Below are 23,925 nucleotides of genomic sequence, written 5' to 3'. Positions count from 1 at the left end.
AATTTCTAGTCCAGCGTGAATTGAGGTGTGTGTGTGTGTGAGTGTGAGAGAGAGAGAGAGAGAGTATGCAAGCCGTTGAGCATGCCACTGAATGCACGTGCGTATCAGCAAGGCCATGACCAGCATACCTCCCGGGGACAGACTCGTGTTTCAGATTGCAATAGGCCTACTCATCACGTGGCCTTGGACAAGGGTCCGGCCTAGCCCCTGTTTCATTGTCTATCCCGCATCTCCCGTCAGGGTCTCTGGCAGGATCGACTGAGAACCTGGCACGGGTCCCTAGCACACAGTAGGTACAGGCTTAGCTTCAACCATCCCTCCAGGCCTCCTCCCCAGTTTATCAAGTGTTGCCTAAGCCCGCTGCTGCTGCTAAACTCGGGTACGTTAGATAAGTGGGGCACGGGTTTGTGGCCCCGCGGCTCCGGGTGGGCACACAGTATCTTTCAGACAAAGAGAAACTTCGGGCAGGGTGGAGCTGTGCCTGGGGAAGATGAAGAGGTTATTACTGCCTTGCGATCCCACTTTCTCGCTGCACACAAGCTAGGGAAGTGTGTCTGAGCTCACGTCTGTGAGTGCGTCGTCCGGCGACTTGGTGCGCGTCTGCGTGGACTCATTCGAGGGTCATCTCCACACGGAACCCAGCAACCTCTCTGAAAACCGACGGCGGGGCGGGGCCAGGTGCGCAGGGGGCGGGAGCCAGGCCCCGCGGGGCGGAGTCCACGTGGATGACGTTCAGGGCCACGCCCCCACCTTGGGACAGACCCGGAAGCGGCGGCGCCCCTAGGGGAAGATGGCGCCCTCGGGGCTGAAGGCGGTGGTGGGGGAGAGTGAGTGCCGCCTCCTGGGGGCGGGGGGCCGGGTGCGCACGGACTCTGGGACCCAAGCGGCGGGGAGTTGGGGGCCTGGCTGGGCATCGAGCACCTGACGCTCGAGGGGGCGGACGGGGACTTGGCCTCAGCTGGATGTCCCGTCGCTCCCTTGAGAGAGCGGAACAAAGTTGGGAGACAGAACTCCGGGGACCTAAAGGAATCAGACTAAGGGTGGCGTAGACAGGCGCTGGGCAGGGACTCCTGGGCCCCCTAGGGTGCCAGCGGGGGGAGGGCACACCTGGACATCCAGACTCCCGGATCTCAGCCGGGCGAAGTCCGGCGAGCTGGACTCTTGGGGCCCCTGGTGCGGACGGGGTCCGGGCCTGGGTGCGCTGGTCAGCGACCCCAGGTGGTGAGAGTGCTCAGGCGACGCGTCCGGACCCCTATCCAGGTCCATGGGTGGGGGACGCCTTCCTCCTTGCCCGGTCGCTACGAACCCCATGCAGCTAGAGGACCCAGGCATCCAGGCCCCGCAGGCTGGGTTCTTGGGGGAGGGGTGGAGGTCGCCCCCTCCCCCACCTCCGGTAGTTCCGGCCTCAGCGGCTCCTTCCGCCCTGGCCGTCATGATAACTGTGGACACGACACTCTTGCCGGGCGGGGCTGCCTATCCACTCCCTCCACTAGGCAGGGGCCAGTGTGGCTCAAACCCCCAAAACCCCAACTGAAAAAGGAGTCTCCTACATAGGAGTTAATGGGGAGATAGGAGAATCGCTGATTCCATTATACAGATGAGGAAACTGAGGCTGGATGTTGGGTAATGGGATGACCACAGCCAGGCATGCCTCAGACCAGGGATCCAGGGGTCCTGTGTTCTGGTCCAGGGGAAACTGATGGAGGTCAAATGAGGGTGTGGCTGAAATATACAGGCCAGGAGTACTTGAGTAGCAGATAGGGAGGCTGAGAGCCCAGCTCTGGAGGCAGGTAGACCTGTTATGTGAGTCTTGGCTTTCCAGTTATTCGTTTATCTAAAGCATAGTTATCCAGTGGCTACTTATGCCTCAGGCACTCGCCACTTAAGTGCTGAGGGTACTTTTGCAACTTACTTCTCTTCTCTGAACCTCAGTGGCCCTGTCTATAAATTGGGGGTGACTAGGAGCCACCTCACAGGACTGGGGGGAGGAATAAATGTGAGTTCAGATGGAGGTCCAGCCCGGGACCCAGAAGGTTTGGGGGCACGGTGGGACCAAAGGAGCTGGCATCCTGAGCCTGCCCCTCACTTCCCCGCAGAAATTTTGAGCGGAGTCATTCGGAGCGTCAAGAAGGATGGGGAGTGGAAGGTAGGGGTGAGACAATGCCTTGTCCAAACCCATGTGGGGGGCCCTGAATGTGGGACTCCCTCCAACTCCTTAAGGAGGTTGCTGGTCCACAGAGGTGGGGTCTGGTGGGCCAGTCTGGGATGCGGTGGGTTGGGGATGGGGTCCTGGGTCCTCGTGTTCAACCAGCTCTTGAAGCTGTCAGGCCTGCCCACTGCCCCAGCCCCTCCTCAGGGACAGGTTCAGCCTCTCCCACCCTCTTGTCTGTCCGCCGGTCCATCTGTCCATCCATCTGGACAGGTGCTCATCATGGACCACCCGAGTATGCGCATCTTGTCGTCCTGCTGCAAGATGTCAGACATCCTGGCTGAGGGCATCACCAGTGAGTGGACACTCCCACCCCATGCTGCCCAGATGGGACCTGAGTGTGGGATCCCCTCAAATTCTCCAGAACTCCCAAATATGCAGCTTACCGCACAGACAGCCCTGATTTGGGAGCCCATGGCTGTGCAGCCCCTGTATGTGGAACCCCATGTAGGACTCTCAGTGCGTGACGTCCAGAATGGATAACTTTCTATGGGCGATCCCCAAGGGGTATGACTATGTGACCCCCGAATGTGCAGGACCCTGCCCATGTAGCTCTTAGCTGTGTGACCCGTGGGTGTGCACCTCCTGCTTTGGACCCTTAGGGAGTGCAGTCCCCCTGCTTCACTCCAGGATCTGACCCTCCTTCCCAAGTGTCCAGCTCCCTGAGTCAGAGACTCCCCATGTGCCCTGGCCCCACTGCCATCATGTGCCCCTTCCTCTGTTCCTACTAGTTGTGGAGGACATCAACAAACGGCGAGAACCCATCCCCAGTCTGGAGGCCATTTATCTGCTGAGCCCCACGGAGAAGGTGCCTATGTGAGCGGGTGTGTGCGCGCATGTCTGCAGTGTATGGGGGACAGGCAGCTGGCTGGAGGCTGGGGCAGGGGATGGTCAGTCTAGGGGCCAGGCCTGGAGAGTGATCCGCATTCCTCAGTCGGTGCAGGCCCTGATCGCAGACTTCCAGGGGACCCCGACCTTCACCTACAAAGCGGCACACATCTTCTTCACCGACAGTGAGTGAGGAGAGCCAGTGGGGTGGGGGTCAGGGCGAGGGGGTGTGTGGGCTGCCCTGGCCTGATGCCCCCTCTTGCCCACCCCAGCCTGCCCCGAGCCCCTGTTCTGTGAGCTGGGCCGCTCCCGGCTGGCGAAGGTGGTGAAGACGCTGAAAGAGATCCACCTTGCCTTCCTCCCGTACGAGGCTCAGGTACAGCCCAGCCTAGTCCTGGGAAGCGGTGGGGGTCTGTCACCAAACGTCCCAGGTTCCCTCAGAAACAGGCACCAAGACAAGTAAAGGGGACACTGAATCAGAAAGCAAAGGAGCCAACACCGGGCGGAATGAGCTCCTAGCGCTGTGGCACCCGGAGTACTGTCCCACTGGGTAACGGCAGGGGGCAGCATAGAGCTCACCTCAGCGTCGTCCCAAGTTGGAGGGGACTGAGGTATTTCTCCACCTCCTTCTCTAGACAGGAGTTGGGGGCTACCCCAGGCCTGCCTCCTAGATGGCAGAGCAGGCTCCAGAGACCAGAGGAAGCCCCAGGGAGTGGCAGATGGCGGCTGCTGGAGTTGGGCAAGGCTACACCTCCAGCGGCGGCTCTGTGCCCTCCCAGGTGTTCTCCTTGGATGCCCCGCACAGCACCTACAATCTCTACTGCCCCTTCCGTGCCAGCGAGCGGGCACGGCAGCTCGAAGCGTTGGCCCAGCAGATCGCCACCCTGTGCGCCACACTGCAAGAGTACCCGGCCATCCGCTACCATAAGTGGGAACCCCACCTGGATGCCACCCTCTGACCTTGACCCCATCCTGTTTCCAACCCCAGCCCCAGTCCTCACCCTGGTCCCTAACCCCATCCCTGACCCCCAGTCTGCGCCTGGCCCTCCCCAAGCCCACGCCCTGAGCCCCCCCCACATCTGCCCACCCCACCCCCAGGGGCCCAGAGGACACGGCCCAGCTGGCCCACGCCGTCCTAGCCAAGCTGAACGCCTTCAAGGCAGACACTCCCAGTCTGGGCGAGGTGAGGGGGCTTTCTGGGGAGGTGGGGGGAGGGCCCAGCCAGGGTCAGGGTCAATGTCTTCATCCCTGCCCACCCCCTCCACCCCAGGGCCCTGAGAAAAGTCGCTCACAGCTCCTCATCATGGACCGGGCGGCCGACCCCGTGTCCCCACTGTTGCACGAGCTCACCTTCCAGGCCATGGCCTATGACCTGCTGGACATCGAGCAGGACACGTACAGGTGGGTGGACCCCGGGACTCGCCATCTGCCATCACTGCGGACCTGGGTCCTCAGCCAGTGCGCCCGACGCTCATGTCTCCTGCTCCCCCAGGTATGAGACCACGGGGCTCAGCGAGGCCCGGGAGAAGGCCGTGCTGCTGGACGAGGACGATGACCTGTGGGTGGACCTGCGGCACATGCACATCGCAGATGTGTCCAAGTACGGGCACGTGGTGGGCGCCGGGGGTATGGGCCCTTCCGCACGCGGTCCCCACCCCCTCCCACGCCTCTGTGGACCGGGTACATGGCCTCCCGCTGTGGGTGAGCGCCCCTCCACAAGCCACACCCCTCCGCTGGCCTCCCCGGTGCGTCCCCAGTGTGGGCTCGCACGTGGCCTGTGTCTCCTGGCTCCCATCCCCTGGCCGTGCAATGCCCCCCAACTCTGCCGTCAAACTACGGTCTTGGCACCCGTCCCCATCCTGCCCCCTGCCCACTCTCACTGCCAGGAAGGTCACGGAGCTCCTGAAGACATTCTGTGAGAGCAAGAGGCTGACCACAGACAAGGTAGGGTGTGGGCCTGTGTCAGGGTGGGCAGCTTGGGAGGAACGCCCCTCCCCCCCAAAGATGGGGGCGGGGCCTCAGTCTGGATCCCTAGCCTGCAGCAGGGGCCTCCGGTAGGCAGGGCCTGGCTCATGCTCCTTCCTGTCCCCAGGCCAACATCAAAGACCTGTCCCACATCCTGAAAAAGATGCCACAGTACCAGAAGGAGCTGAACAAGGTGAGCGGGGGCGGGGAACCTGCCCCCTCCAACTGCCACCCCGTCTCCACCCTGGCTCACCTCTGTTACCCCAATTCCCACCTCTGCCCCTCAGTATTCTACGCACCTGCATTTAGCTGATGACTGCATGAAGCACTTCAAGGGCTCTGTGGAGAAGCTGTGCAGTGTGGAGCAGGTGGGGTGAGCCCAGGGCAGGGGTGGGGTCTGTGGAGGGGAGGCTGGGCGTGGGGGGCGGGGTCTGTGGAGGAGACGGGGTCTGTGGGGAGGCAGGGCCTGTGAGGGAGGCGGGGCCTGTGAAGGGGCGTTTTCTGGGGTAGAGTATGGCTTGTGGGGGTGCCAGGCCCGTGGAAAGGTAGGACCAGGGTAAGGGGCGGGGCCTATGGAGAGGTGTGGCCTGTGTGAGGGGTGGGGCCCGTGGGGAAGAGGCTGGGGCTGCGAGGGGGTGGAGCCTATGGAGAGGACGGGCGTGTGCGAGGGGTGGGGCCTCTCTGCGAACACGTGTAGAACCTTCAGAGACCTGGTGGTCAGATGAAATGAAGCCCGAAGGTCTTGCCGAGCCCCCTGGGATGGTCCTGCCCCGCCCCGTCCCCCCACATAGTGGCTGACCCCCATGCCCCACAGGACTTAGCCATGGGCTCTGACGCAGAGGGCGAGAAGATCAAGGACGCCATGAAGCTGATCGTGCCGGTGCTTCTGGACGCCGCAGTGCCAGCCTACGACAAGATCCGGGTTCTGTTGCTCTACGTTCTTCTACGGAATGGTGGGCAGGGGGCAAGGGGGGCCTTGGTATACCGCCACTCACCGCGGTCTCCAGTGATCCTGGGACTCTCTAAACCCCACAGTTGCCCTGCCCTCGGGATGCCCCCAAACCCCACAGATACCCCTGTGGACCCTGGGCCTCCTTCCATTGGCCTCCGTTGGCATGGAGAGCCTGCAAATCTATGACGTCTCCAAATTTGGCCCCCTCAACTGATTCCAGAGGGTCCCCCAGTCTACTACCCCCTCTGGGATTCGCATCCAGAATTCTAACATCAGGAACGCCCCCGCGCCAGCCTGGTGGCTCCCCTGGTCCCGAGGGTCTCTGAACTGTAGGCTGCTCCTGTCATGGTTCTGCCACCTCCTCACCCCACCGCAAGCCCCTCAACCCAGAAGTGTGCATGGCCACCTCTGTCCCCCCACCCTCCCCTCCCCCGCAACCCCGTGAGCATCCCATCCACGTCAGCCCGCCCATCGGCCTCCTCCAGGTGTGAGCGAGGAGAACCTGGCCAAGCTGATCCAGCACGCCAACGTGCAGGCACACAGCAGCCTCATCCAGAACCTGGAGCAGCTGGGTGGCACTGTCACCAACCCCGGGGTATGCTGGGGCAGAGACTCGGGGGGAGGCGGATATGGGGGCAGCCTCATCCAGAACCTGGAGCAGCTGGGTGGCACTGTCACCAACCCCGGGGTATGCTGGGGCAGAGACTGGGGGGGAGGCGGATATGGGGGCAGCCTCATCCAGAACCTGGAGCAGCTGGGCGGCACTGTGACCAACCCCGGGGTATGCTGGGGCAGAGACTGGGGGGGAGGCGGATATGGGAGTGGGGCCGCCTGGGGAGCGGGCACTGAGTCAGAGGGCAGTGACTGGGGGTGGAGGGCACGTCACCAGGGCAGGGGTACGCAGGGCATGATGTGGTTCTTGGAGGACAGGAGGCTTGAGTGGGGTCTGGGGACCGGGGGGCACCAGGGCTGTCCCCAGCCTCGGCGGTCATAGGGGAAACAGGGCGGGCAAGGCATAGTCAGAGCCCCAGTCCATGTGGTCCGAGTCCCGGGGGCGGATAGCCGGGTCACCAGCATGGGGCACACAGTTGACCCTGGGCTCCCAGAGGTCTGAGGGCCACCGACCTGGGCGGGACACACATGGCAGCTTCCTGTGCTCCGATCTCCACACATTCCGCTTCCCCTGACCCTGCCTCCGCCTCTGGCCACGCGCATCTCTCATGTTCTCCCCTTGCCGGCTGGTCCTCCGTCTCTCTCCCAGGCGCCCGTCTGTCGCCCTGTCCGCCACTTCTCAGTTCCCTTGCTTCTGTGTCCTCCCACATCTGTCTCCATCTTTCTCTCTTAGTCCTGATCTTTCTGTTTGTCGCATCTTTGTCTCACTGCCTCTGTATTTCTTCCTTTCTCTCTCTCATTTTCCCTTCCTCACTCTCTCTGCATCTGTCTCTCTCTCTGTCTCCCTCCCTCCTTCTATCTTTCTCTCTGGTTCTCTGTCCCCTTTCTCCATCTTTGTCTGCAACCTTCCCAAGTCCGACAAGCCCCCAGCCCCATTTATGACCCGCCTCCTTCTCCCTGATTCCCCCACTGACCCCGGCCCGCCCCGCCTGTAGGGCTGTGGGACCACAAGCCGGCTGGAGCGGAGGGAGCGCTCAGAGCCCACCTATCAGCTGTCCCGCTGGACCCCGATCATCAAGGATGTGATGGAGGTACCTCTGCTGGGGGGTTGGGGCCTGACCCCCCCCCCCTCCGCCCCTATCCAGGCAACGCTCAGCCCTCTTCCTGATCACCGTCCTAAGCCCCCAGGCTTAAGGGGAAATCCTTCATTATGGGCATCCCTGTGGCATCCGATTTGCGCTGTCATGGGGCAATCCCAGGCCCACACTGGAGGAAGTGGGGTGTCAGAGGGGTCCCTCATAGGGGAGCTTCATTTCCTCTCCACCTGCTGGTCCCCTCCTCTGTCCCCCTCTATTCGCTCCTGCCCCCCAGAAAGCCCCCTGGGTCCCCCTTTGTCCTCCCCATGCCAGTCCCTGCCCGTTCTGGGAACCAAAAGTAGCAGCAACACAAAGGACCAGGCCAGGGACCTGGCTTCCTGGCCTCCTGCCGTCTGTGTGGAGTCCGGGCACCTCCGCCTGCTTGGAGACCGGTGACCTCGGCCCCCGTGTCCCCATGGACTCTGCATGCTGAGACTCCTGGGTATCTGAGGGGCAGGGAGCTCAGAATCCTGGGTTCCCAAGGGTCTGTGGGCCCACACTTCTGGGTCCCTGCGGAGCTGAGGAGGAGCAGGGTCCTTAAGAAGTTAGGGGCCCAGAGTCCTGGGTCGCCAAGGGGCTGGAGACACAGATGGTGGCCCCCATCTGCCAGGATCTTGGCCCATGAACACACCCTATGGAGGGGGCCCCAGGCCGTGCACCCCGTCGCCCGGGCCCCTCTCTTCAGCCTCCTCCTCTGGCCCCAGGATGCTGTGGAGGACCGGCTGGACCGGAAGCTGTGGCCCTTCGTGTCTGACCCTGCACCCACACCTAGCTCCCAGGCTGCTGTCAGGTGAGGCCCAGGGATGCCCCCCCCAGCTGTGCCCAGGCCTGTGGGAGGTGAGGCTTGGGTATGGGGGTGGTGGTCTGCTGTTGCGACTGACCTTTCCCTGTCTCCCCCGACAGCGCCCGCTTCGGCCACTGGCACAAGAACAAGACGGGCGTGGAGGCCCGGGCAGGGCCCCGGCTTATCGTCTACATCGTGGGCGGTGTGGCCATGTCAGAGATGCGGGCCGCCTATGAGGTGACCAGGGCCACTGATGGCAAGTGGGAGGTGCTTATCGGTGAGTGGCCAGGACTGGGGCCCCTGGGCTGGGGTGGGGCCGGGAGCCTGCCCCTGTGTGTGTGGGTCCTTGGGGGACTGACAGCTGCGTGCCTTCTGGGTGCCCAAAGCCTAGAGCCTCCACAGGGCCTGGGTGAGAGGATACCGAATACCTGAGGGGCTAGGGCTTGGCTTCCCAGGGAAGGGGTCACCTAGGAGTGGACCCCTCTCTCTCCGAGGGGTGAGCCTTCTGAGGCCTTAGGGTCAGGGCCTGGTTTCCCGAGCACCCCACCTGGGGGTGTCAGGGGCCGAGGCCACTCCCCCAACCCCATCCTCCTGCCCAGGCTCCTCACACATCCTCACACCGACCCGCTTCCTGGATGACCTCAAGACGCTGGACCAGAAGCTGGAGGACATTTCCCTGCCCTGACCCTCCCGCCCCCGCCTGACCTGCCCCCTGCCCTTTTCAGAGAAATAAACTCCCATGTTTCTGCCAGCTGGCACCCACCTCACTTTCTTTCCATGGGAGCTAGACGAGGACTGCCACCCTTGGGTCCCATTCCCTGACCTGTGCCTCAGGCCCCACCCCATCCTGTTGTCCTTCCAGAGGGCATCCCAAGCTCTAATTTGAATATTGGCTCCAAGATCTACGAGCTGCTAGGTTTTGGCCAACTTCTTGGGTCCCCCTTCCAAAAACATGGGGGCCAATGACGCCAGTGGCTTTGCAGAGGAGGTGAAATGGCGCCGAAAGCTGACGGCACTGGAAAATGACAGCAGCTGCTCCTCTACTGGTACTAGGGTTATCTCGGCTGCTCCGATGGGACCATCAGTAGTAGTGTTAACAAGCAGAACAGGCCCTGTATCCCAGCACCCCCAGCCCTTCAGGAACTGTCTCAGTGGGGCCTGGGGCCACACGAGGCCAGGGGTCTTCTCAGGCTCCTAGGATCAGAATCTGCCTTTGTGTGAGGAACACAGCAAACGATGCCCATTTCCCACCCCAGAGAGTTAGAACTCTCCCTGCTTATCCTCCTCCCCGCCCCCACTTTCTCCAGGCTGTTCACAGGGGCTCCTAACTGCAGGACTTATCAGACCCTTCACTGGGTGTGTTAGTTTGCTAAGGCTGCCGTAACAAAGTGCCACATTCCGGGTGACCTACACAACAGAGATTATTCTCTCACAGTTCTGGAAACCGGGAGTCCAAGATCAAGGTGTCGGCGGGGTTGATTTCTTCTAAACCCTCTCTCCTTGGCTTATAGATGGCCATCTTCTCCCTGTGTCCTCACATGCTCTTCGCTCTGTGTGTGTCTGTGTCCTAATCTCCTCTTCTTCTTCTTTTAAATTTATTTATTTTAATTTATTTTATTTTTGGCTGTATTGGGTCTTCATTGCTGCACGCGTGCTTTCTCTAGTTGCAGCGAGCGGGGGCTACCCGTCGTTGAGGTGCACGGGCTTCTCATTGCGGTGGCTTCTCTTGTTGTGGAGCACGGGCTCTAGGCGTGCGGGCTTCAGTAGTTGTGGCACGTGGGCTTCAGTAGTTGTGGCGCCCGGGCTTCAGTAGTTGTGACTCACAGGCTCTAGAGCGCAGGCTCAGTAGTTGTGGTGCACGGGCTTAGTTGCTCCGTGGCATGTGGGATCTTCCCGGACCAGGGCTCAAACCCATGTCCCCTGCATTGGCAGGCGGATTCTTAACCACTGTGCCACCAGGGAAGCCCCTAATCTCCTCTTCTTATAAGGATACCAGTCATATTGGCTTAAAGTCTACACTAATGACCTCGTTTTGACTTAATTATCTTTTAAAAATCTTGTCTCCAAATACAGTCACATTCTGAGGCATGGGGGTTAGGATTTCAGCATATGAATTTTCTGGGGACACAGTTCAGCCCATAACACGCAGCTAAAGTGAGATGTGAATCTCACAGCCTGAATAAGATAGATGAAGGCCCTTCTCTCTGGGGCACAGACACACAGCCAGGCTGGCAGTCTGTGGCACATGTGGCTGTGGGAGCCCCAAGAACATGGTAATCCACTCAGGGGCAGCCTGGGAAGGCTTCCTGGAGGAGGTGGCACTTAAGAGAATGAAAGTGAAGAGGAGTCTGGGAAGGGAGGGGAGGGCACAGTGGAGGCAAAGGCAAGAGAGCAGAATGGAGCCAGAGGGAAAGGTCTTGAGGGACGACAAGGTCTGAGAGCCACCTGGGGCCTGAGTGAGGATTTGGCCCCTGCTGGGATGATGGGAAACTACAGAAAGGATCTGAGCAGGGTCAGGTGGGGGCCCCAAGTCTAATGTTGGCGATGGGGCTCAGCTGGGATGAGTGCCTTGGGAGGGGGCCCTGGTGGGTGGATAAATTGGGTATAGCGCCCCCCAGTGGAGAGCTACTCATTTCCATCCTGTCACCTCTGGAGTTGTGGCCCCTCCAAGACTGGGACCAGGGGGGCGTGGGCGGATACAGGACACTTGAGGCCCTCCTTCCCTGCCCACGGAAGACTTGGCCCTGATTTTGAGGTCACCTATCCTTTTGAGAATTCAGAGAAGTCTAAAGACACTCTTCCCAGAAAAATTGCACGGACAGTTTTGCAGGTAGGGCCTTGGAGAAGCAAAAACCCCTCCGATTCAGCAATTCTACTAAGATTTATGCGAAACGCGTAATAGGGCAGAAAGATGGACGTGCAAGGCTGTCGAGTAGATGAGGTGCAGGGGAGAAAGTGAGTCATCTCAGACCACTGAGACGGCTGGCCCTGGATGCCCTGCCCCCCGCCACGGCTTTGGCAGAGAAGCCTTTCTACTGGGAGATGGAGTAGGAGGGAGATGGATTTAAAAGTTTAACTTTTAGGGACTTCCCTGGTGGCGCAGTGGTTAAGAATCGGCCTGTCAATGCAGGGGAGACGGGTTCGATCCGTGGTGGGGGAAGATCCCACATGCCACGGAGCAATTAAGCCCGCGAGCCACAACTGCTGAGCCTGTGCTCTAGAGGCCGCGAGCCACAACTACTGAGCCCACACGCCTAGAGCCGGTGCTCCGCAACAAGAGAAGCCACCGCAATGAGAAGCCCGCGCACCGCAACGAAGAGTAGCTGCCACGCCCCCACGCGCAGCAAGGAAGACCCAACGCAGCCCAAAATCAATTAATTAGTTAATTTTTTAAAAAGTTTAACTTTTAAACTCTCCTCCTTGGAAAGCCGCGGTTTTCTTCTGGGACCCGCTTAGGTAGGTAAGCGCTCCGAGCGCCAGGGGGCTCTGTGGCTCAATTTGCTGGCTGCTTTGATCTTTAGCGTCTGTAACCCGAGCTTGGGTGACCCTATTAGAGACGGCGGGGGTGGGGGAGGGGGAGTAGGTCATGAGTTACTCAATAGTTCTCAGCGCCAGCGAAACTCTGTTGCTTAAATCACCTCGGCCTCTGGCCCTTATTTGTACGTAGATGATGTTGTAAAGGCTCCCACCTCAGGGCATTTTGATTCTACAAATATTCACGGACCACACCCATCCCCGCCCCCGAAAATGGGCCACAGCAGCCGGTAGTGTCAGGCCCTGACCACGCCCCAGTCATCCTGCCAAGCCCTCCACATGCATTACACAGAATTCTCAAAACCCTCGTGTGAGGGTAAAATCCACCCTCTCTCTGCGTCCTGTGAGGCCTCACGTCAGGAGCTCCATGATGTCATGTCCCTACGATTGGTCGGTGGGTTGGGGGCGGGCGGGAGGTGTCCCTGGTTTCCAACAATTCTCCACATAAAGGTTTTAGCAGCCATGGATTCCTTCTGATCTCCCCTTTATTTTTTAAATTTAATTTTATTATTTTTTTCCCCGACGCTGCGAGGCTTGTGGCATCTTAGTCCCCCAACGAGGGATCGAACCCAGGTCACCGCAGTGAAAGCGCGGATTCCTAACCACTGGACTGCCAGGGAATTCCTCAATTTTTTTTTCTGTACTTTAAAATTTTATCTATTTATTTCTTGCCAATATCTCTTGAAGATTATTTTCAAACTTGTCATTCCTCCCACTGGAATCAGCTGGGATCCTTCTTGAAAGGACTCTCAGCAACTACTGAAGTTGGTTCGTATGGAAAGTTACAACCTAGCGCGTTTTGTTACGTGTTATTGTGGGTGTGGATTAGGTCGCTGAATCCCCGGGAGGCAGGTGGACACGTGAGCTCATCGGGGAGGCCTGGGGTGGGAACAGACTCCAGAGTCCCCGTTGGTCATGGTATAAGCTTAGAGGCAACATCCAAGAACCACCGACTGCCACAATAATAATATATTAATATATACCACGATAATATAGTATTAATATAATAATACATCATTATTATTTAATACTGTAAGATGGTCTGGCCCCGGCTGGGCGGTAGTTCTCAGGATGTGCCAAGAAGGAGGACTCCACAAAGTGAGAAAAAAGGATTCTTCAGGTCAGCATCAGGGCTTCAGAAGGTCAGGAGGGCACCCCTGGGGTGGTGAGCACTGATGCTCTTTGTTGTGGGGACATGGGGACACATCATAGCAGGGAGGCTTCTCAGCCCATGCTGTGCAGGGCAGGGGGCTCTGCTAGAGCAATATCTCATCCAAGTTCACAAGAGGGAAAAATTTGTGGTCTTGAATTTGCTCTACTTAAAAATAAAAGTGAGCGGGGGAGATAAATTAGGAGTTTGGATTTCTATTTTTTTGTTTGTTTTTTTTTCTGCACTGTGCAGATCTTAGTTCCCCTACCAGGGATGGAACCCCGGGCCCACGGCAATGAAAGTGCTGAGTCCTAACCACTGAACCACCAGGGAATTCCCAGGAGTTTGGAATTAACATAGACACACGACTATATATAAAATAGGTAAAAAACAAGGACCTACTGTCTAGCACAGGGAACTATACTCAGTATCTTGTAATAACCTATAATGGAAAAGAATCTGAAAAAAAATACATATATGTGTGTGTATAACTGAATCACTTGGCTGTACACTTGAAACTAACACAGCATTGTAAATCAACTCTACTTCAGTTTTTTTAAAAAACTAAAAAAATAAAAGTTTAAATACTTTACGGTACATTTAGACAATGGAAACTGACCCTGCATTAAAAAGAATTCACCCAAGAGAAAGGAAAATATACATCCACACAAAGACGTGTCCAGGAACGTTCATGGCATTATTCATAATAGCCCAAAGGTGGAAACAATCCAAATGCCCATCAGCTGGTGAATGGAAATCAATGTGGTACATCCAGGCGATGGAACGCAGCTCAGTCAAGGACCAAAGTACATGTTATGACATTAATGAACCTCAAAACACTATGCTAAGTAAATAAGCTTGATGCAAAAGACCACATAGTGTACGATTCCACTTATATGAAATGTCCAGAGTAAGCAAATTCACAGACGGAAAGTGGTTGCCTAGGGGTGGGGGTGGGAATAGAGAGTGACTGCAAAGGAGCACAAGATTCCTTTTAGGGGTGATAGAAACTTTCCAGAATTGGATTGTGGTAATGGCTGTGCAACCCTGTGAAACTTACTACAGATCACTGAGTTGTACAATTGAAATGGAGGAATGTGGTATGTAAATTATACTTCAATAAAGCTGCTTTAAAAAGGAACGAAAAAGTGAGGATCCCAGACATGGTGGAGCTGCCCGCTGGGCGGAGAGGGGTGGAGGTGGGATGGTGAAACCCCCAGGACCCTAGCAAAGCAAGAATTGCCTGAGGCCTCTGGGGGAGGGGCTGAGTGGCCCCGGGGAACCCAGCAGATGTCAAGGAAGCAAGGCAAGCTTCCCCTTTTTTTTTTTTTTCTGTAAAGTTGCTCAAAATCTGAAAACACAAGTTAACCAACAGCTACTGCCAAAAATATTGTGAAAAGACTCCTGGAGGTGAGGAAATAGCCCTGAAAGTGGGAAAGTTCTGTTTCTGTTGGGCTGAGATGGGGTCCCCAGGGCTGAGGTATTAAGGGGACAGGACAGGAAGAGGAAGTTCTGGCTGGTGGCCCCTCCACATTGAGTGACCACCCAGAGCCTTGATCCCTGTTTGTGGCTGGGGAAATTCTGGGAAAATATTGATCCCCCTCCCGAAAAAAAGCTACGTTTGAAGCATCCACTACATACCGTGCCTCATTCTGTAACGTCTACATAGATTTACATAAAGTATTTGCTGGATGAAATAAGTCAGATGGAGACAGACAAATACTTAAATGTGGAATCTGGTTTTCCCCCAGCTTCGTTGACATAAGCTTAAGGTGTACAACGTAGTGATTTAATACATATATACTGATCAAAGAAATGTTCACATATTGAGATATAGGGAAAGTCATTCTGGCTTATACATGAGTTAACTTGAATTTTATGCTAACAGCCTGTTTGTGGCCTATGCTAACAGCCTGTTTTATGCTAACAGCCTGTTTGTCGCCTATGAAAACTACATTGTGCATCTGCTTTAATTATTAAAAATTTTATTATATAAAAAAGGGCACATTGACCAGAAATAAAGAATGTCCATGTTCAAAATAAAGATTAAATGCCTCCCTTCCTGGGATGCCAGGGCTGGTCCTCCTTTGATGATAAGACTCCCTTCCCAGGTGCCGAGGTCATACCGACTCGCTGTGTACATGACGATCTGTTTTTTTTTTTCGAAACCTTGAAGGAGTGTCTCCCTGACTTGTTTGATGTTCTTTGTTCTGACAAGATATAAAACTGCACTGAAAACCATGCATCTCTGGGGAAGTTCCTCAGAGTTATCAGAGAGGCCGTCTTCCAGGCTCTAGTCCTCAGTTTGGCTCAAATAAAACTCTTTCCTGGGACTTCCCTAGTAGTCCAGTGGTTAAGACTCGGCGCTTTCACTGCTGGGGGCGCAGGATCAATCCCTGGTCCGGGAAGTAAGATCCTACAAGCCAAGAGCTGCGGCCAAATAAATAAATAAGGACTCCGGCATCCAACAAATCTGGATCTGAAATCTCCCCTTCGGGAGTGACTCAGCCTCACCCAACATCAGTTTTCCCATCTGTGAAATGGGGCGCAAGGTGGAGGCTGTCAGGAAGCTGTGGTCAGACTCTCCCTCCCGTCTCCACACCATTCCCCTTTTCTTTAAATTTTTTTTAGACATCCTTATTGGAGTATAATTGCTTTACAATGGTGTGTTAGTTTCTGCTTTATAGCAAAGTGAATCAGCTATACATATACATATATCCCCATATCTCCTCCCTCTTGCATGTCCCTCGCACCCTCCCTATCCCACCCCTCTAGGTGGTCACAAAGCACCGAGCTGATCTCCCTGTGCTATGTGGCTCCTTCCCACCAGCTATCCAGTTTACATTTGGTAGTGTATATATGTCCATGCCACTCTCTCATTTCGTCCCAGCTTACCCTTCCCACTCCCCGTGTCCTCAAGTCCATTCTCTACGTCTGCATCTTTATTCCTGTCCTGCCCCTAGGTTCTTGAGAACCTTTTTTTTTTTTTTAGATTCCATATATATGTGTTAGCATATGGTACTTGTTTTTCTGTTTCTGACTTACTTCACTCTGTATGACAAACTCTAGGTCCATCCACCTCACTACAAATAACTCATTTCATTTCTTTTTATGGCTGAGTAATATTCCATTGTATACATGTGCCACATCTTCTTTATCCATTCATCTGTTGATGGGTACTTAGGTTGCTTCCATGTCCTGGCTACTGTAAATAGAGCTGCAGTGAACATTGTGGTACATGACTCTTTTTGAATTATGGTTTTCTCATGGTATATGCCCAGTAGTGGGATTGCTGGGTCGTATGGTAGTTCTATTTTTAGTTTTTTAAGGAACCTCCATACTGTTCTCCATAGTGGCTGTACCAATTTACATTCCCACCAACAGTTTTTTTAATTTTTAAAATTTTATTATGTTTTTTATTATTGAAGTACAGTTGATTTACAATGTCATGTTAGCTTCAGGTGTACAACACAGTGATACAGTGTTGATATATATATATATGATATTTATTGTTTGTACTTTTTGATGATGGCCATTCTGACCAGTGTGAGGTGGTACCTCATTGTGGCTTTGATTAGCATTTCTCTAATAATTATCAAGGCTTTTACTTTTATTTTCTTTCATCCTTGTGGGACAGGAAGCAGGTGTCAATGATTCTCTTCTGATTGGCAGAGGTACCTGTCATTGCGACATCATCACTAGGCCAAGTTATGTAGCAAGGCAACCAGTCAGAAGCGTAGGTTGCCTCTGGAAGTCAGTTTCACAACAAGTGGCAACAGTTTCCAGTCCTCTGAGTGATACAGCCCTCTTTGTTCAAAATTACTTCAAGGACAGACGTATATTAACAGAGGTGAGAACAAACTGGTAACACTTACAATATTCACAAGATCTGCAGCGCACAGGAAAACCAGTTGTATGGGTAGAAAAATCTCCTTCTCTGTTACTTCAGGACAGTTTTCCTTCAATCTTTGGGAAACTTCCTTTTTTTTCCAATTATAATTTAAATTATAAGTATTTGGTGGCAGTGGTTACACAACTGTATGCATTTGTCAAAACTCAGAACTCAGTAAAAAGGGCGAATTTTGCCGTATGTAAATTACACCTGATTTTTTAAAAAAAGCAATACTTGGGAAAAACAAAACATTCATGCAGTATGCAGGTATATAGACTTGTCAAAATGTATGCAACTGAACACTTAAGATAGATGCATTTTATTATATGGAAATTATACCTCAATAAGATTGATTTTTAAAAATCGTAGTTATGTGATTGCCCTATTGTACTTTTTAGAGACCTGGTTCTAGAATTGTATTAAGTAGTATTAGATGTAGAAGGTCACTAGAGCTCAGTTTTGCTGGTAGAAATCAGGGAGGATAAAGGGATTTTTTTTAAAGAGAATTAAGGGGCTATCGATGACAATAATCAATAAACAATCAATAATAGCAATAGAAAGAGTTTTATTTTAGCCAAACTGAGGACTATAGCCCAGAAGACAGCTTCTCAGAGGAAAACTCTGAGAAACTGCTTGGGAGAAGCAGGGTTTTCAGCACAGTTTTATATCTTGTAAGAACAGAGAACATCAAAGAAGTCAGGGAGACACTCCTTCAAGGTTTCATAAAAACAGATCAGCATGTACACAGTGAGTCGGTAGGACCTTGGCGCCTGGGAAGGGAGTCTTATCATCAAAGGAGGACCAGCCCTGGCATCCCAGGAAGAGGGGCTTTAATCTTTATTTTGAACACGAACATTCTTTACTTCTGGTCAATGTGCCCTTTTCTTTAATAATTAAAGCAGATGCACAATGTAGTTTTCATAGGCCACAAGCAGGCTGTTTTACCTAGCACAAAATTCACATTAACTCATGTATAAGCCAGAATGACTTCCCCAGACCTCAATATGTGAACATTTCTTTATCAGGGCATATATAACTCTTTCCTGCTACTGAACTAAGAGTTTTCAAACTGAGTCCCTGGGGAGCCCCAGGGGGTTCCACACATTCTCTCTGCTTTTCACCCTGCCTGTAGTTAGAGCTGCCCACTTCTTTTGCATCCTTCAAAAGTTATTTTTTTTAATTTTTTAAACATATTTATTGGAGTATAATTGTTTTACAATGTTGTGTTAGTTTCTGCTGTATAACAAAGTGAATCAGCTATAGGCATACGTATATCCCCATATCCCCTCCCTCTTGCGTCTCCCTCCCACCCTCCTTATCCCACCCCTCTAGGTGGTCGCAAAGCACTGAGCTGATCTCCCTGTGCTATGCAGCTGCTTCCCACTAGCTAGCTATTTTACAGTTGGTAGTGAATATATATGTCAATGTTACTCTCTCACTTCGCCCCAGCTTACTCTTCCCCCTCTCCGTGTCCTCAAGTCCATCTCTATGCCTGTGTCTTTATCCTGTCCTGCCCCTAGGTTCATAGCAGCATCCTTCACAATAGCCAAAAGGTGGGAACAACCCAACTGTCCATCAACAGATGATACACGAAATGCGGTATGGACATAAAATTGAATATTAGCCTTAAAAAGGAATGAGGTTCTGATCCATGCTACAACATGGATGAACCTTAAAATGTTATGCTCGGTGAAATCAGGCAGGCACAAAAGGATAAATATTGTATGATTCCACTTATTTGCTATATGAATAGGCAAATTCATAGAAATAGAAACTAGATGAGAGATTACCAGGGGCTTCAAGAGGAAGTGGGACTTAGTGTTTAATAGGTAAGGTTTCAGTTTAGGATGGTAAAAAGAAAGTTCTGGAAATGGACAGGGCTGATGATTACACAACACTGTATGGCTGAAATCAAGCCATACTCCCTCTAAAGACTAGGGAAAAGTTGGTTCTTTGCTTCTTCCAGCTTCTGGTGGCTTCTGGCATTCCTTGGCTTGTGGCCACAGCATTCCAGTGTCTGCCTCGGTGGTCACACTGCCTTAATGCTGCTGAATTTACACTTGAAAATGGCTAAAATGGTACATTTTATGTTACGGGTGTTTTATCACAATTTTTTAAAAATCCATCCATATTGGAAACAAAACAAACCCAAACAATGTGAAAACCATTCTTAGCTCATGAGTCATACAAAAAGAGATGGTAGGTGGGACTTCCCTGGTGGTCCAGTGGTTAAGACTCCGTGCTTCCATTGCAGGGGGATGGGTGTTCGATCCCTGGTTGGGGAACTAAGATCCCGCATGATGCTCAGTGTGGCCAAAAAAAAAAAGATGGTGGGCTAGATCTGGCCCATGGGCCATAGTTTGCACACGTCAATTGCCGATTATTCTATCGAAGGAATAAACCATGATTTTATCTATCTCTTCTATGGTGATCGCTTTTTGGGAATGAACATGGCATGCAGTTCTCAAACAAGGACATTATTTTGGGCACGTTTGTGTGGCCCCTCCCCTCCGTGCAAGCTCCGGTATCTCTCCCTGCCCCGTCGACTCTGGTTCCTGGAATTATCCCCCAGGTTCCACCCTCTGGACCAGTCCCAGCCTGGATGTGGGAAGGGAAGGCTCTTGAAGGAGAGGCTGTGGCACCACTAGGTCCCTGGACTCTACCCTGGGGGCTTCCTCTTAGCCCCGGATGTGGGAAGGGAGTCCCAGGATGCCAGGGGTCTTAGCCAAGACAGGAAGCCCCACACTCGGAGGCCTTAAAGAGAGAGCTGAGGCAGAGGCACGTCATTCGTGTCCAAAATTGGGCCTGCTGAGTCCACGGAGAGGGTAAGTGACAGTTGCTCCCGCCTTTAGGGGCAAAGCTGGGCCTCCAGCCCTGTCCCCCGTGGGGACCCAGGGTTCCCGATCCCACACATTCTGTGGGCCTGACCCTTCCCAGGTTGGAGAGGGGCTGATGCAGCTGGGGTCTCTCGGTTCCCTCTTGCAGCACCTACAGGATGAAGGCTCTCTCCCTTCTCCTCCTCCCAGTCCTGGGGCTGCTGGTGTGTGGCAAGTTGACGTGTCCCATGGATAAAGCCATCAGTGAGAAGATCCAGGAACTCATCAGCTCCCTAAGTGAGCACCCTCGCATCCAACCTCGGCAGGGGCCTCAGGGGCCCCTCTGATTCCTGACATGGAGCGAACGTCAAGCCAACCCCAACTCCAACCCCAACCAAATCTCAACCCAAACCCAACCCAACCCCATTTCCCCCAGCTCCACCTTTAGCAATAGCTCCAAACCCTCCTCCCTCCAAAACACCCACCTCAAAGCAGAATCTTGAGAGGTGATGAGCTCCCAACCCCCTGGGCCTTCCCCAGGGGCAGTTTCCTTGAGCCCCCTGCCCGTCTCCAAACCACCAGGGCCTGGGCAGCATGAGATTGGGGGAGGGGCAGCTCGGTTTCACAGTTACCTCGGTCACTCCTTCCATAGATCCTGCGGCAATAAGGAACATTGGCCTGGACTGCCGGAGTGTCACCTCCAGGGGGCACCTGGTCACTTGCCCCGCAGGTGAGTACAGAACCCGTGGTCCAGGCTCTCAGTTCTGTTCTCAGTACCCCATAACCCCCTCCCCTAGGTCCAGCCTCTATTTCTCTAGGACCACAGAGTCTCAGCCTCTACTTCTGTAATGTCCTGGTCTGCACTCCCAGCCTTGTCCCTTCCCCCAACTCCCGGACCCCATTTCCTCAGGACACTGGTGTCCAGGCCCCCGGCCTCCCCGCCGCCCACGCTGCCATTCCCCTGGAACCCCAGGCCCGCAGCCTCTGGCTCAGAGTCCAAGCTCTCTCCTCCTCGCTCCGCCTCGCAGGTTTCGCCGTCACCAGCTGCACCTGCGGCTCTGCCTGTGGCTCGTGGGACGTGCGCGCCGAGACCACGTGCCACTGTCAGTGCGCCGGCATGGACTGGACCGGAGCTCGCTGCTGTCGCCTGCGGGCCGAATAGCCTAAGGTTGCGCTTGCGGGGCGGTGGCGCGGGCCGGGGTGTGTGGCCGGGCCTCGGAGGGGCGGGTTCCTGTCTCAGAGGGGCGGGGTTGGAAATAAACCTCCGAGAAGATGATGGAGAAAGCCCGGGACGTGTGCTGTTGTCTTCTGTGGGGTGTGAGTGACTGAGCCGGCATCTTCAAAAAGAGCAAGGCGCCAGAGGGAGGGGGGTGGGGGACAGCCGTGACTTTCTTCCGCCCCATTCCCCCCTCCTCCCTTGTCCGCCACTTCTACTTCTGAAAATGGGGCCTTAACTTCCCGTAATGACAACCACACCCAAGGCTCATGACCTAAGGGAGTGTAACCTTTATTTATTTATTTTTGGCCACACCGGGTGGGCATGTGGGATCTTAGTTCCCTGACCAGGGATCGAACCCGCGCCCCCTGCATTGGAAGCGTGGAGTCTTAACCACTGGACCAGTAGGGAGGTCCCGAGAGTGTTACCTTTGAGGCCACCTTGACGGTCACCCTAAGGTCTTGGGCCTCCTGGGAAGTTGCTGGGCCATTCTCCCCCACTGCTCACAACGAAGCCTCATCGGGATCTGGGTCTGGACAGGACAGGAACCCCCAACCCCCTACCCCACATACACTCCAGGGCCTCAAGCCACCAGCAGCCCCAGCGTCAGGGCGCATCCCTGAATCCATTGCTGAGTCCAGAGTCCTGAGCACCATCCCTCACTCCCCACCTGCATCAAGGGACATTTGTACCCCTCATGAACACTCAAATATGAAAACACAGGGCAGGGGACTTGTTTGCTCTTTGGTGTATCCTGGCGCTTAGAAGAGAGCATGGCACATAGTAGGTGCTCAGGAAAATGTCTTGAATAAATAACACACACACAGGTCAATACACCACCTAGGTACACACACTACACGTATGTACACAGTTACACACAGCCATGTGCACACACAGTGCACAACCCAGTTACCACTGTCACACAAAGACACCATGCCCACAGACACACACATGCCCACTGTGGAGAGGGACCTAGGGACACATAGACACATGTATGCCTTGGACAGACACTCGTACTTCCAACATCAAGTCCCCACCCCAGCTTGGATGACGTTGGTCTCAGTTTGGAGTCAAAGCCCTAGAAAGCAAATCCTCAGCATTGCTGCGGGCACAAATCCAGGTGATTCAAGATCCGGTTTCCTGAGAATCTTAACCCAGGAGTCTCAGAATCCAGCCCCTGAGAGATGCAGACAGAGACTTCAGAACACTTAGCACCCAGTCTTTTTTTTAATTATTCTTTTTTAAATTTATTTATTTATTTATTTATTTATTTATTTATTTATTTATTTATGGCTGTGTTGGGCGCGGGCTTTCTCTAGTTGTGGCGAGCGGGGGCTACTATTCGTTGCGGTGCGCGGGCTTCTCACTGTCCTGGTACTTCTCTTGTTATGGAGCACGGGCTCTAGGTGCACAGGCTTCAGTAGTTGTGGCATGTGGGCTCAGTAGTTGTGGCTCACGGGCTCCAGAGCTCAGGCTCAGTAGTTGTGGCACATGGGCTTAGTTGCTCCACAGCATGTGGGATCTTCCCGGGCCAGGGCTCGAGCCCGTGTCCCCTGCATTGGCAGGCAGATTCTTAACCACTGCACCACCAGGGAAGCCCCAGTGCCCAGTCTTAAGAGGGACCCAAGACTTAAATGTCACAGACCCCAGCAGCACACCCCAGAGGCTGGAGAATGGGTGACAGGGTGGGTTTGTGGTTTTCAGGATGTTTTGGACTCTCTTCCCACGGACAGCCACCCCCTATGATGGTACACCCACCTGTCTGATCATGGTAGTCGTGAGCTGAGATCACACAAACACTTCTGGTGCCCATGGAGCCCACCAGACCCCAATCCAGGGATTCCCCTCCCAGGTCCTCCCTCCTAACCCCATCTTGGCCATGGGGTTGGAGTGGGACCACAGAATCAGAAGAGTGTTAGGGACCAGAGAGGGCGAGTGTAGTACCTTGTCCATCCTGCTCCCTCGCTGTCCCCTGACCCACAATTGTCCACCTGTATCTGGACCCCAAGAAGAGCCTTTTAGAGGTCTCAGTTCCAACACAGTCATCCTCCTGTCTCAGAGTGCAGACTTCGACAGGCAAAGCCCCTTCTTAAGCCTCTTTCTTCATTTGCCAACTGCCCAGCCCCCTGTAGTAGCCAAGCTTGTGCTAGTTGCAGGTGCCGCAGACCCCCCGTCAAGCTAGCTCGAGCAAAAGTGGAAGGACATTTCTGGATTATGTAACTGAGGGGCTCAGGGTTAGAACAACAGACTCAGGTATGGCTGGATCTAGGGTCTCAGATAATGTCTCCAGGACCCGACTCCGTGTCAGGTCTGCTCTCCGTAGTGCTGGCTCCACTCTCAAGCAAGTTCTCCCCTGTCACAGCACCAGACTTATATCCTGGCAGTCTGACAGAGGGGAAAAAAGAGAGAATGCCCTTTGTCCTGGTTAACCCAATAAAAGCCTCAGGCTTGGGGACTTCCCTGGTGGTCCAGTGGGTAACACTGCGTGCTCCCAATGCAGGGGGCCCAGGTTCAATCCCTGGTCAGGAAACTAGATCCCGCCTGCATGCCGGCACAACCAAAATATGCAAGCAAACAAAAGAATCCCTAAAGCCTCTGGCCTGCGTCTCATTGGTTGAGTCTGGCTCATTTTGCCCACCCCTTTGCCAAATTTTGGACTTTGATTGGCTGGGCCTGGATCATGTGCTCACCCTAAACCAATACCTGGTTAGGACACATTTTCTTTCTTAAAAGAAAATTGAGACTGTTGCTTCATGAAAGGATCTGGTCAGGCAACCCCATGGTTGCTTATGGATTTCCAAGCACCATGACATGGTTGCTTATGGATTTCC

The 23,925-nt window shown here is 54.1% G+C and overlaps 2 protein-coding genes across 2 annotated transcripts; both read left to right on the top strand.

Annotated features, from left to right (window-relative positions):
* Window positions 1–759: 759 nt before the first annotated feature.
* On the top strand, window positions 760–9,237 carry STXBP2 (syntaxin binding protein 2). Its single transcript, XM_082649859.1, has 19 exons — window positions 760–827; window positions 2,097–2,146; window positions 2,423–2,504; window positions 2,941–3,017; window positions 3,144–3,222; window positions 3,310–3,413; window positions 3,817–3,965; window positions 4,136–4,220; window positions 4,308–4,438; window positions 4,530–4,637; window positions 4,924–4,981; window positions 5,130–5,195; window positions 5,290–5,370; window positions 5,817–5,955; window positions 6,440–6,549; window positions 7,562–7,657; window positions 8,407–8,492; window positions 8,606–8,763; window positions 9,086–9,237. Exons 1-19 carry the CDS (start codon window positions 791–793, stop codon window positions 9,169–9,171), a joined length of 1,782 nt encoding a protein of 593 aa, XP_082505985.1. The 5' UTR covers window positions 760–790; the 3' UTR covers window positions 9,172–9,237.
* A 7,690-nt stretch (window positions 9,238–16,927) lies between these two features.
* Window positions 16,928–21,098, top strand: RETN (resistin). The gene is made up of 4 exons (XM_082651829.1): window positions 16,928–17,020; window positions 20,048–20,175; window positions 20,531–20,608; window positions 20,907–21,098. The coding sequence occupies exons 2-4, from the start codon at window positions 20,058–20,060 to the stop codon at window positions 21,038–21,040; spliced, it is 330 nt and encodes a 109-aa protein (XP_082507955.1). The 5' UTR covers window positions 16,928–17,020; window positions 20,048–20,057; the 3' UTR covers window positions 21,041–21,098.
* Window positions 21,099–23,925: the final 2,827 nt, after the last annotated feature.

This window comes from Grampus griseus (assembly GCF_964374135.1).
Source record: "Grampus griseus genome assembly, chromosome: 3".
Lineage (NCBI taxonomy): Eukaryota > Metazoa > Chordata > Mammalia > Artiodactyla > Delphinidae > Grampus > Grampus griseus.
This window is presented reverse-complemented; position numbering and strand designations above follow the sequence as displayed.

Bases quoted from the DNA above. Each gene is read 5' to 3' on its own strand.
- RETN (XM_082651829.1), top strand. From the start codon at position 20,058: ATGAAGGCTCTCTCCCTTCTCCTCCTCCCAGTCCTGGGGCTGCTGGTG. The intron at 20,176-20,530 runs GTGAGCACCCTC...CTCCTTCCATAG, and splicing joins GGAACTCATCAGCTCCCTAA to ATCCTGCGGCAATAAGGAAC. The intron at 20,609-20,906 runs GTGAGTACAGAA...TCCGCCTCGCAG, and splicing joins CCTGGTCACTTGCCCCGCAG to GTTTCGCCGTCACCAGCTGC.
- STXBP2 (XM_082649859.1), top strand. From the start codon at position 791: ATGGCGCCCTCGGGGCTGAAGGCGGTGGTGGGGGAGA. The intron at 3,018-3,143 runs GTGCCTATGTGA...CGCATTCCTCAG, and splicing joins TGCTGAGCCCCACGGAGAAG to TCGGTGCAGGCCCTGATCGC. The intron at 3,223-3,309 runs GTGAGTGAGGAG...TGCCCACCCCAG, and splicing joins ACACATCTTCTTCACCGACA to CCTGCCCCGAGCCCCTGTTC.